Source organism: Uloborus diversus, chromosome 5 (assembly GCF_026930045.1).
Source record: "Uloborus diversus isolate 005 chromosome 5, Udiv.v.3.1, whole genome shotgun sequence".
Lineage (NCBI taxonomy): Eukaryota > Metazoa > Arthropoda > Arachnida > Araneae > Uloboridae > Uloborus > Uloborus diversus.
The window spans coordinates 109666955-109680213 of NC_072735.1; the positions used below are offsets into that span (position 1 = coordinate 109666955).

Sequence of the window (13259 nt, forward strand, 5' to 3'; positions counted from 1 at the left end):
TTCCGTCTTAAAATAAATGTCGAGTGCCAAACTATAGATAATGCGGCCATCTAGCAACCATGTTGCCAAAGTTTTCGCCAAACCAGTCACATGATACATCAGTGAACCAACTTTCTATCACAAATTTGTCATTTCATCTGCGCTTGCACGCGGACTAAGATAATTTCAAAAATCTTGCTAAAATTAATTACAAACATTTTAAGTTAAGTAATAAATATGAGATAGCAACAGATAAAAATTAGAAATCACAAAATTTTCTCTGATTTAGTTTTTAGGTCTCGGTAAAGATTGAATTTTTGCGTCCTAATTATTAATGGATTCGGTGTCTGATTTGTCTGTCCCTTTTCAGGACCAAATTTTTAACCTCAGGAGAGCGTATTAGAATTGCAGCATCACTTCTAATACAAAGCCGAACCCTCAACCTAAATAAAAATGTATAATACTAAGTTATTCGCAAAATACGGATTTCTGTACTAATATTCCAATCACTTTTGAAGTACACAACGTGTTTTACATTTGTTAAATAAATATTTCCAAAATAATAAATATTGAAGTGTTATTTTTCTCTTAAGATTATCAGTTGTTCATATCCATAGTTTCATATAATATATCACGAAATCGCTGTGAAAATATTCTAATCGCATTCATTAATTTGGTGGGACTCTCGCTCAGCCTAAATATAAACAAGCCACACGAAATCTTAAAACAGAAAGCCCAAAAAGCTAAGTCCGCGCGCAATCGCAGTTGAAATGGCAAATTTGTGATAACCGGGATTTAACGTCGAGTGAATGAGAAAGCTCGGTCTACTCTTATTATTAGTCTACGATAGAAACTTATGTAACTCTAAAGTACCGAAGTAATTTCAAGAAAATTGTTAGCAATGAAGTAACCATTGACATTCACATTTTACGACCTTCTGTTACGTGCTTATCTGAAGTGAATTATATACTGGAAACTAATTATTTCCTGGAGACAGCTCTTGCGCTTTTTTCTTCGATCACGAATTTATTTAGTTGCTATTGTAGTTTTTAACCAATAGACAGATGGAAGTTGAACTTGTCTTGAAAATTTTAACTGTATCTTTCTCCTTTATCGTCAGCACGTTGTTCTTTCTTTGTTGGTAAGCAAATTTTTTTTAATTTTAATTTTTACTTTATTTTTCTCACTTTAGCTGTTTTTATCTTGCATACATTCAATGCGTAATACTTAACTTAAAGTTGTATTAATACGTCTTTGCTTGGAAAGTAAATTAAGAAATATTGACGTTTAATTGAATAAAATCGTAGATTTGTTGTGCACACGTGTTTTGGGGTTACAAGGAGTCCCCTTTTGAATGTATTATAGGTGAGCTACGGCATGAAAAGACAGCCGACAAAAGCAAAATGTATGCACCAAATGTACAAATTCTTGCATGCAGTAGTCTGCAATTTTGTGCAATTAAACGTTGTTCTTTTTTATTTTACTTAATAACTTATTTTGAAAAAGGTAAGCAAACTTTTCAGTCTTTTGAAATAAATTAAAAAAAAAAAAACTTTTGTGAGCTAGAAAAGTAACTATTTTCAATAAAAGAAATACAAAAAATAATTCAAAATTTAGTCGACAAGTAATAATATAAAAATGTTACCATTATCTTCATTGATTTGTTTCTTTTCACTGCACAAATTTTAAAACATTCCTCACACATGTTTGTCGTAAGATAGTTCGTTATATCAAGAAGTGTGCTATCCTATTTTCAGAGAAAATACTTTTCCTTTTTTTTTGTGCTTTAAGACGTCCCCATTTTTTTTTTGCTTTACATTAAACAAATAAAAACCAATGCATATAAATAATTTTTATTGAAGTTGAGCAATAAGCCTTGATGAACTAATAAGGAACTAATTTATAAGGTAAAGATTCAGTAGGATACAAAACATTTAAAAGAAGAGAAATTCAAAAAAAAAAAAAGTTAATGCTAGGGACAAAAAGTGTAGAGTAGATTTGTACTTCAATTATCTTAAGAAGAAGATTGAATTTCAAGGCGTAGATGAATCTAGAATATTTTTTGAATTGATCTAAATCGTAATTTGTCTACGTTTAATGATTATTTTCTCTATTTTCTGTGAAAAAAAAGTTATTAAATTCCCGTCTAAGGATAAGAAAATACTAGTCTTATTTAGCATTCCAAATAATTATTAAGATACTCGCGAAGTCTTGAGCTGAATTTCTAGAACAAGTATTAGGTAGGTTTTTAAAAAATGTGCATCATTGAAATTAAATTTTTGCATTAAAGCAAATTTTGATTATTAGAGAAGTTCTCGCCTCAACTTTTGCAAAAGTGTTTTCAATGTAGGAAGCAACGAAAGATAAAACGACAAATCATAATGCCGTAAAATAATTACTGTAAATGCGTCGTAAAATTTATTCAGTACTTGTTATTTACTGAGATAAATATTCTTAGAAAAGAATTTTGTTTATTCAAGCAAAAGGATTATTTTGTGAATAGTTTTCCTTTGCATTCTAAGCAGTTTTTTTTTTTATTTAACACAGGAATTCGATAAGAAGACATAAATATTGGAAAGACAAGGGACTTATTTATGACACGCCTCTTCCATTACTGGGATCTCTACTGCCGCTGTTTACAAAAGTAAAACTTTTTGAAAAATTCTTTTCTGACTAGGGCCGTCGAGAGCCAAGGCACGTCCCTTGTTTATTTTGTCGCCAGGAGGACCCATCCCCTAATACAGCGTTTCTTAAATTGTTCCGCGGAACCGCAGGGTTCCACAAAGACCACTCTAAGGTTTTTTTTTAATGAAAATACTCACTTAAAAATTTGACTGAAATCGGTTCTGAGTGAAGTATCAAATCGGTATTTTCGAATAAGCAGCAGAGAAAACAACAAAATGAATTTTACATGACAAAAACAAATACACTGTTGATGTGACTGTCGTGACCTATGACTATGTTAGTACAGGTGCAAGAAAACGAAATGTTTTTATCAAAATGACATTTAATTAAAAAAATTTAAAAATTGTGTCTTTAAAATGTTACAATAAGCATTATTTGGAATATTTTTTGTTCTTATTGCAACTAAGCTGTTTTTTAATACTGCAGTCAACTTAGTGTGCTACTGAAGATACACTAGCGGTTCTGTGAAAAAAAAAATGGGCTTAAAAAGGACTCCATTGATTACACAAATTAAGAAACGCTGCCCTAATAAAACAAGACTTACTGTTCAAACCATTGAGAAAAGATAAAACGGAGGGGGCGAAGACTTTCATTCGTGAAGGGAAAACCCTAGGTCACGTGATATATTTTAATACGAAGCGTTGGAAGAAATCAGGTTTCTTTCGCAGTCTCTCGCAAAGCGTGTCAATTATACGTCGTTGTTGATTCACGTGACTTGGGGGTGTTTAGCCTCAACTTTTGCTAAGCGAAGGATGGTCTCTCGTCGACCCTGCTTAAAATAAAATTGAAATAAGAAATGAATAGAAAAAGTAAGAAAAGTTTATGAATACCAAGAATGGGTTCTTCTTTCGTAATGTATTTTCTTGTGTCACAGAATGGGGTGGTTTCCTTCAGTCAATAGGTACTACTTTTAGTCAATAAAATGGACAGAATGAGCAAAAATAATAATAATAATAATAATAAAAATAATAACATGTACCCAGAAAAAACTTTCATTTTCCCAACAGTTTTTTTTTTCTAAATTAATTTTTTTAAATGTCCAATTTTTCAAACAAGGCGTGGTTTTTATGACGTTACAAATGATGCACTTTGCCGCATCTTTCTACTACGATTCCACGTTATGATAATCAAGCAGCGAATTAAAAATGCGCTCTACGCTTGCTACCAACCATATCGTTGCCAATACACGTGAGTAATGATGCGAATTAAATATTTTGAACCGTAAATGGCATCATTGAATGGCATTTCATCATTTGTGATGTCATCGGCAGAAGTATTAAACGATGAAAGAGCATCGCTTTAAGTAATTTTTTAAAAATAGTAAACTTAAAGAAACTATCTAAAAAATGGTTAGATTTTATGTTTTTAAGCATGCTCTTTCCGAAAAAAATTATTTTAAAATTTTGGAAACGACCCCATTGATAAAACTGCCATGGAACAAGTTTACCCACCTCTTACGTTCGCGTGTATAGTATTTTATTCAGTATTCAATATGTTTCTGATAAAAATATTTTCAACCAAACGATTTGAACACATGAAAAACACCCGTTTTCCTTTAGAATCGTTTAGAAGCTATCCAAGACATTTTCAAAAATGCATGTTTTCTCATGAAAAAGATATCGCCAGATGGGTGAAGAATGTTTCAAATATCTTTATTTTTATCTTGATCTTTACTAATAATAAAGCTGAAAGTCTGTATGTCTGGATCTGTCTGTTATGCACATAACGCCTGGACCGTTCTGCCCATTTTCATATAATTTAGCATAAAATTAGTTCATAGCATAAGGAAAGAGCACCTCGAAGTGATTTTTCGATTTTTTCTTTCTTTTTCCATTCCAATTTTAAGAACATTTTACCGAGCGAATTATTATAACATGGAATATTAGATTATCATAACATGAACGAGTAAATTACCATAACGTGGGTCCATAACACGGGCGGGCAAATTAACATAGCAAATTGGCGAGAAATTCTTCATCCATTAATATACAGACGAACCAAATGACCTTTCAATTTTCTACTAAAGGCAAAGCCGTGCGGGTACCACTAGTGCCAAATTAAAAGAGTACCTATTCATACATAATTACCATAATACCTCTCCGAGCAAGAGTTACTATTTTATGATTTTTTGTAAGCAAATAGGACGTATTCATAAACAAGAAATTCCGGCCAAAACTAAACGAGCCAACTTTCCCGTATAGCATATAATCGACTTGATATTATCTAATCAATATTCCCTATATCTAATACTGCAAATTATAACAGAATATCTTTTTATAATAATATGCTGATTTCTAAAAAAAAAAATGTTCCTCGCTAGTCTAATGAAAAAGACGTACAAAATCAATGAACGAAAATTTAAAGTTGTAGCACCTTATAATGCAGTAAATGTATATCATTTCGTACAAAATCTATTTCAGTTTCCAAAAAAAAAAAAACAATAACAAGCTCATAAAAATTCCTTGTTTTTACAAATGAGGTAGTGAGAAGCAAAGGGTCAAGTCCCAAAATTAAAAATTTGGAAAAAACCAGTACAAATGGTAGGTGAACTTTTCCTCTGTCTTGGGGCAAGAGATGGTACTAGTAACCCTGGTAGGTGTTGCTATACAGCATCATTTAGAAAAACATTTGATTGAAAGTCAACCTAGGAACGGAATTTTAGAAGCATCTTACTCTACACTTGAAAATGTCCACTTTCATCTCTTTGCTTCTCACTGCCTCAAATGGAATGGAATGGAAAAACACTTAGTACCCGTCATATTATGACTGGAAGTTTTCTAGATTAAGTAATACAAGGCATATCCATTTTAAAAGAAATGGTAATTCGGATGCGATAATAAAAATACCGTGATTATTATGACCAATTCTTACCCGTACACTTATCATAAAAATTATATTTCGATGTATACCATAATGGTATTTTAACTTTTTATCAATCTTCAATGGTTCATATTAGTAATCTGGAAATTTTGTATTTAGATGAAGTGTTGCTATAAAGTTCATCTGTAAAAGTGTTTTTCCTGAGAAAAACTTGATTTTGCACAAGAAAACCCGTTTTTTAATGTAAAATCTACTTGAGCTGAGCTTTGATTGAACGTAGACGATTTGTACGTAACTATGAGGACGAAATAAATAAATATACTTTAGAAAATAAATAAAAAATAATAAAATTTCCACCTTAATCAATAATTTCCATTATCGAAAAAAAGAAAAAAAAAATCTGCACAGTTTTTCTCTAAAAACATAAAGAACTCCGAATTTCCCTCTATTTCTCGTATCCCAATGTAGAATAAATAAATTAAAACTTGGAATGAAAATAAAAACAAATCATATCAGCAATCATTATTTCATAGTAAAATAACTACTGCGGAGTCCGAGTTGATCATTTTCCCTTGAAGACCGCAACTCCTCCAGTGCTTGTGGACTGTGGAGTCATAGTCGGAGACCACAAAATTTTTCGAGTCGGAATCAGCGCAGAGTCGGTCATTTTCAATCTGGAATTGGAGTCGGATTGATACTAGAAAGTCGACGTTGGTAAACGTTTAGTTCTGTGCGGAGCATCTTGTTCTTCTTTCTTTTTCTTTTACGGGAAAGTAGGCTAAAAATTAAGAATATATTCAGAATCTCCATATTATTTTCCATTGCTATTTTTGTGCCAATAATAGTTTTTCTCATTGCCGTTAGGGATAAAAAAATTGAACTGTTCAAAAAATATCCTTAAAAGTACTAACCAAAGAAATCCACTCTATTCATGTTCCTCACCAAGAGTTGTTTCTAACAAAGTATATTTGAAGCAAATCCGCCTTTAAGGTAGGAATCTACGTAAATTGACTTTTAATCTGACCCCATTCAGTGCTAATGTTAAGGGCTCAAAACTGAACGAAAAATTGTTCAATGAAAAGATATTTTTTTGCACGTTCTTTATCAAGTGCTTTTTCCAATATAGTTTGTTTAAAGTAAATCCGTCTTTAAAGTTGGGATCTATATTTGCCTTCAATTTCTACGTAGGCACTAATGTTAATTTTTATTATTAATATTATTTTTTTTTTGAACTGTTCAAAACTGAATGGAAAATTGTTCAAATCAGAAAGTTATATTCTTCTTGTTCTTCGTCAAGAATTTTTTTTCAACAAAGCTTGTTTGAAGCAAATTCGCCTAAAGTTTGAGTTTGTATGAAGATAATTTAGTTCTCCTATCTTGTATGATTGGATTTCAATAACTGGGATTCTTCGCAATTTTCCTTCTTACCATCAGATTTCTTGACGTCCAAAGATCAACTGCTAATGTATTCTGACCGACCTGCGTTTTATCGACAGAATCATAATAAATCGATTATTGCCTAAAAGTTAGGGATCGAGCCAAAATCCCAGTGATCGGAATATCTCCTTATTTGCTTCAACTAAAATTGATGTCCACTGAATAATATCCTTCCAAGAAATTTTGAATGTTGTTCTGTCCTTGAGGTATTGTGATAAACACTGTAGTTGTGTAGCTCCGAAAAAAATAAGTAAATATGAGTATATAAATAATAATCATCGATGAACTCGTAACTATTCCAAATTTTTATGCTCTCAAGATATTAGCAGTTTCGGTTTGAAAATAAACATATCGTTGCCATCCAAAAAAAGGAGAAAGCCCTCTTGACTTCCTTTGCCAATTTAAGAATATTTTCATGTGAATTTTCATTGTTTACCTCAACCTTTAGTTAAGTTGTCGTTGTTGTTGTGTTCTAGTCCTCATTAGTTCGCAAAGCTAAACCAAAGCTCTAGTGACTCTGAGCATATTGAGCACGTAGACTGGATCCACATGTAGACCCAGGACGGTCGAAGACATGGTCGGGTGTAGCCTGGTAAGCAGTACACTTTGGACACGTAGTATACATTTTAACTTTGTCTTTGCATGTCATAGATTTCAGATGACCACTGCAAAAACGAGATATGACGGTCTGCTCCTGTCTGCTGCAGCAGGGGGACAGATAATCACCAAAATCCTAACAATATCATGCCCCGGGAGCCTAACACAACAAAATAGTTAGAAATAACTATTCTGATGTATTCCATTCTTATTAAAACAATAACTCATTTATTTTTTCCGACAAAAATTGTTGAATAACCAGAAAGCCACTTTTTTGACGTGTCCCCATTCGTTTCTCAAAGATAATTAAATTTTTTTAAAACTTTTATATTTACATTCCACTAATTTATATTGTAGTACTAAATTACGCATACTAAAGGTGTAAAATGACATCTTTTAAATAGATTTAATCATTTAAATAATCAAGGTACATCATTTTAAAGTTTGTCCCCAGGTTTTAAGTCATTCTTCTGTCCTAGGAATGATTTCAACTATTACAGATTATAAAATTCAATTTTTAATTTGCTGTGCTACAACACTGTTTATTGTCGTCATTTTGTTAGATTCCTTGAGTATTAAGTTAACATGATTTGTCTGCTGTTCTTACTAAAACTTTGAATTTCAAAAAATGGTATGTAACATTTTTGCTGTCATTCTCCTGGACATGTTTTTGTGTTAAAAAAATAAATAATAATAATTCTATTCATAGTGTATAGTTGAATTAAGAGGTTTGAATCGAAAAGTAACATTAGTTGCCTTAATTATAGCCCTGGGCTTACGCAACAAGCAAATTACAAAGAAAATGTCATTCTCCGCCCCCCCCCCCAAACAAAAAGCTATACTCCTGGAGCAAAAAAAGGTCACTCTCTTAGCATATTTATAACGCAATGCATTTAGTAGAATCGAATTTATTTCCAAAACATTATTTAGAAAATGAGATTATAATTTTAAAAAAAACTGAATTTGGCAAACAATAAATAAAACATGCTGCAAAAGAGAAATTCTATTTATTTATTTATTTTTCGTTCCATTTTTCTTGTTCAGGCGAATCTTTCAAAAAGAGATTTCTTGGTTATACATTTCATTAAATTTTAATGTTGTTCGAATAGGTAAATGAAGTTGCTTTAAATTTCTGGACTTACATAAATTAAAGCACAATTTTCTAGAATTAGGTAAATACTTTTCTGAACTACAGAATTGGAAATAACAAAAACTAGAACTTAATGGAAAAATTGTTATTTATTTGTTGGTTTAGAATTTTAGTCTAGCAACTGAAAAAAAAATATTTTTTATATTTTTTAATTAAAATAACTCTCCATCATTCGGAGTGCAAGATATTCAGAGTGAATAATATGGAAAAACGTATATAAGTGAATCAGAACTCGAAGAAATGTTTGTTATTAGGGAGTGTCCGTTGAGAGGAGGTTTCACATAGATTGTGTTTATTCATTCAATAACACATTTTTTGGTTCGGGTTACAGGCATTTCTCTATTATAATTATTTTTTAATAACCTTTGATGAAACTTACTACTTGTCACTCTCCTAGTGTGTGAAAATTTGGCCCTTTGTTTTGAGGGGACATGGTTAAAGTGAGTTCCCTCCATTTTTCTTTTGATAATTTCCAACAAAGAGTAAGTATAATTTTTTTCAGATTTTTTGACGCATTTTTATTTTAAAAATATTTGTGATTGGAAAGTGTCAGGATTTTGCGGATCCGTGTGCGTTAATGCTTTTATCTGTGGCCCGGCTGCGCTTCCTGTCAAGTCGAGCAAATACAATAATCAAACAAAAGCACAGCTGCACCATTCTTCTCTAGAAGAAACTCACTGCACTTTTGAGCCCCTGTAACTTTGTGGTGAAAAAAGCTAGAAGTCTGAACTTTTAGTGAACTAAGAGAACTTCCAAAAGCGAGCTGTATTAGAAAATTTCGTTTCGTCACTAATAGTATACGAATCACTGCTTTCAAAGTTCTTTAACTTTGTCACTGATAGGATCATCAAAAATCAAAGGCACTTCTAGCAGTCACAGAAGGTGCAATTTTTGCTACAGTTAGTATTTAACATTTAATGGAAGGAAAAATTGACACATTCCAAAACTGAACTCATGTTATGTAAATTAAGAGCTGCTTTCCATTATTGTTATATTTAGTTGGCCCAACAGATGGCGCTCTCTCAAATATACTTCTCTATCAAACAGGATATCCCTCATAAATTAGTCGTCAGTGTTACTTTTAATACCAAAAACAAGATATTGAAAAAATGGCGAGGCAGCAAATTTCTCGAAAGCACTACTTTGTAAATTATCGAAATAGACTGTTTTGAAGTTAGTATGAAGCGATTTTAACTTTAACAAGTTGCAGAAACGTTTCGATTACAATTAGTTATATTTATTTTACTACAATTGGCTATAAAAAAAAAACTATAGTAATGTATAAGGCCAAAAAAGAAACCAAGTTTCTTTCGGTACAGTAAGCATTGTAGCAACACATTCACAGCAACACATTGTAGAACAGTAATTATTGTTGAAGCGCTACATCCATTGCAATAGTAGCATTTTTTTTTCTTCTAAAACTATTCTGAACAAAACACTCCCCTTAACCAGTCTCACATCACACAACAAAAAGCTGAACTTTACTACTATTTTTTTTAAGGAAAAGACATTTAAAAGACAAAACATAAACAGTTTCTCCGTTCTTCGTTATTCATTTCCATTACAGAAAAGTTAAGTTAAACAAAAAGAAAACAATTCTCTTCCATGAGAAATCGTGAACTTCAAGAAATGTTTCTTATTTTAACAGGATTCCCTACTAAAAACTCTGCTAGTGTATATTACTTAAATGATATTTCAAGAAACCATGAACTATCAATAAGTGCAACAGAACCAGAAAATTCTACAAATTTGAGGCTGCAGAATTTGGAATAGAACATGACTGCAGGCAGGAAAATAAATAATTTTCATTTGGTAAAACGAAAGAATAATAAATAATTATGCAAAAACCCTTACTGTCCAGGTTAGAATACACATGTGTAATGCTATCTCATCATTTTCATTTTTTATCTGCTAAGTGAGAGAACAGACATTACCTATCCCAAGTTCCACGCTTAACGCAGTAAGACGTCTCACTAGGGATTGCTAGGCAAGTTTTCTGTTCTCAACTGAAGACATCGCTGTTTAAAGGGTACATTTCTTTAAACTTCTCCTTTCATCCTTAGCAATATATTCATTTCATTTTTTTTTTCAAATTTCTTTAAGAATAAAATATTTTTAACTTTTTTTATATATTAGATGAGAAATAATCTGCAGTGCTTTTTTAAGTAAAAATACTTAAAATTGTAAAAAAAAAAAAGAATTGGCGATTGTTTTTCGTATTTCAAAACCTTTGTTTTGGAAAAATTTTAGTTACTCAGTAAGAGAATAATTGGTTTCCATGAGCCAGTCGTAAACTTTGAGAAATGTTTTTATTTTAATAGGATTCCCTACTTAGAACTCTGCTAGTGGATATTAATTAATTGATATTTCACGAATCCATGAAATATCAATAAATGTAACAGAACCAGCAAGTTCTCGAAATTTTGAAGCAGCAGAATTTGGAATAACACATGACTGTCGGCAGGAAAACAAATATTCATTAGAAAAAACAAACGAATAATATAATTATGAAAACACCTTATTATACAGGTTAGAATGCACATGTTTTATGCAACCTCAATATTTTCATTTTTTATCTGCTAAGTGAGAGAACAGACATTACCTATCCCAAGATCCACGCTTAACGCAGTAAGACGTCTCACTAGGGATTGCTAGGCAAGTTTTCTCTTCGCAACTGAAGACATCTCTGTTTAAAGGGTACATTCCTTTAAACTTCTCCTTTCATCCTTAGCAATATATTAATTTCATTTTTTTAAATCTCTTTTAGAATGTAATATTTTTAACTTTTTTTTTTTTACATTAGATGAGAAATAACCTGCAGTGCTTTTTTAAGTAAAAATATTTAAAATTGAAAAAAAAAAGGAATTGGCGATTGTTTTTTGTATTTCAAAACATTTGTTTTGGAAGAATTCTAGTTACTCAGTAAGAGAATAATTGGTTTCCCTGAGCCAGTCGTAAACTTTGAAAAATGTGTTTTTTTTTATAGAATTCTCCACTTGAAACTCTGCTAGTGTATATTACTTGATATTTCATGAATCCATGAAATATCAATAAATGTAACAGAACTAGCAAGTTCTCGAAATTTGGAAGCTGCAGAATTTGGAATAACACATGACTGCCAGGAGGAAAACAAATATTCGTATAGAAAAAACAAACGAATAATATAATTATGCAAACACCTTGCTATACAGGTTAGAATGCACATGTTTTATGCAACCTCATTATTTTCATTTTTTATCTGCTAAGTGAGAGAACAGACATTACCTATCCCAAGATCCACGCTTAACGCAGTAAGACGTCTCACTAGGGATTGCTAGTCAAGTTTCCTGTTCCCAACTGAAGACATGTAATCTCTTTTTAAAGGCTACATTCCTTTAAACTTCTCCTTTCATCCTTAGCAATATATTCATTTCATTTTTTAAAAATATCTTTTAGAATGTAATATTTTTAAATTTTCTTATATGAGACGAGAAATAACCTGCAGTGCTTTTTATGTAAGAATATTTAAAATTGAAAAAAAAAAAGTAATTGGCGATTGTTTTTTGTATTTCAAAACATTTGTTTTGGAAGAAATTTAGTTACTCAGTAAGAGAATAATTGGTTTCCATGAGCCAGTCGTAATCTTTGAAAAATGTGTTTTTTTTTTAAATAGGATTCTCTACTTGAAACTCTGCTAGTGTATATTACTTGATATTTCATGAATCCATGAAATATCAATAAATGTAACAGAACCAGCAAGTTCTAGAAATTTGGAAGCTGCAGAATTGGCAGGAAAACAAATATTCATTAGAAAAAACAAACGAATAATATAATTATGCAAACACCTTACTATACAGGTTAGAATGCACATGTTTTATGCAACCTCATTATTTTCATTTTTTATCTGCTAAGTGAGAGAACAGACATTACCTATCCCAAGATCCAAGCTTAACGCAGTAAGACGTCTCACTAGGGATTGCTAGGCAATTTCCTGTTCCCAACTGAAGACATGTAATCTCTGTTTAAAAGCTACATTCCTTTAAACTTGTCCTTTCATCCTTAGCAATATATTCATTTCATCTTTTTAAATCTCTTTTAAAATGTAATTTTTAAACTTTTCTTATATTAGACGAGCAATAACCTGCAGTGCTTTTTTTAAGTAAGAATATTTAAAACTGAAAAAAAAAAAAAAAAAAAAGAAGTTGGCGATTGTTTTTCGTATTTCAAAACATTTTCAGTAAGAGAATAATTGCTTTCCATGAGCCAGTCGTAAACTTTGAGAAATGTTTTTATTTTAATAGGATTCCCTACTTAAAACTCTGCTAGTGTATATTACTTAATTGATATTTCACGAAACCATGAACTATCAATAAGTGTAACAGAACCAGCAAATTCTCGATATTTTGAAGCTGCAGAATTTAGAATAACACATGACTGCAGGCAGGAAAACAAATATTCATTAGAAAAAACGAACGAATAATCAATAATTTTGCAAACACTTTACTATGCAGGTTAGAATACACTTGTGTTATACAACCTTATTGTTTTCATTTTTTATTTGCTAATTGAGAGAACAGACATTACCTATCCCATGTTTCACGCTTAACGCATG

At 31.3% G+C, this 13259-nt stretch overlaps 1 protein-coding gene across 1 annotated transcript in view; it reads left to right on the forward strand.

The window, feature by feature from the left end:
* Nucleotides 1–1030: 1030 nt before the first annotated feature.
* Nucleotides 1031–13259, forward strand: part of LOC129223074 (uncharacterized) — a 122315-nt gene continuing 110086 nt past the window's right edge. Inside the window, 2 exon segments of the mRNA XM_054857640.1 lie at nt 1031–1120; nt 2527–2623. Coding sequence (XP_054713615.1) covers nt 1044–1120; nt 2527–2623 — 174 coding nt within the window. The 5' untranslated portion in view covers nt 1031–1043.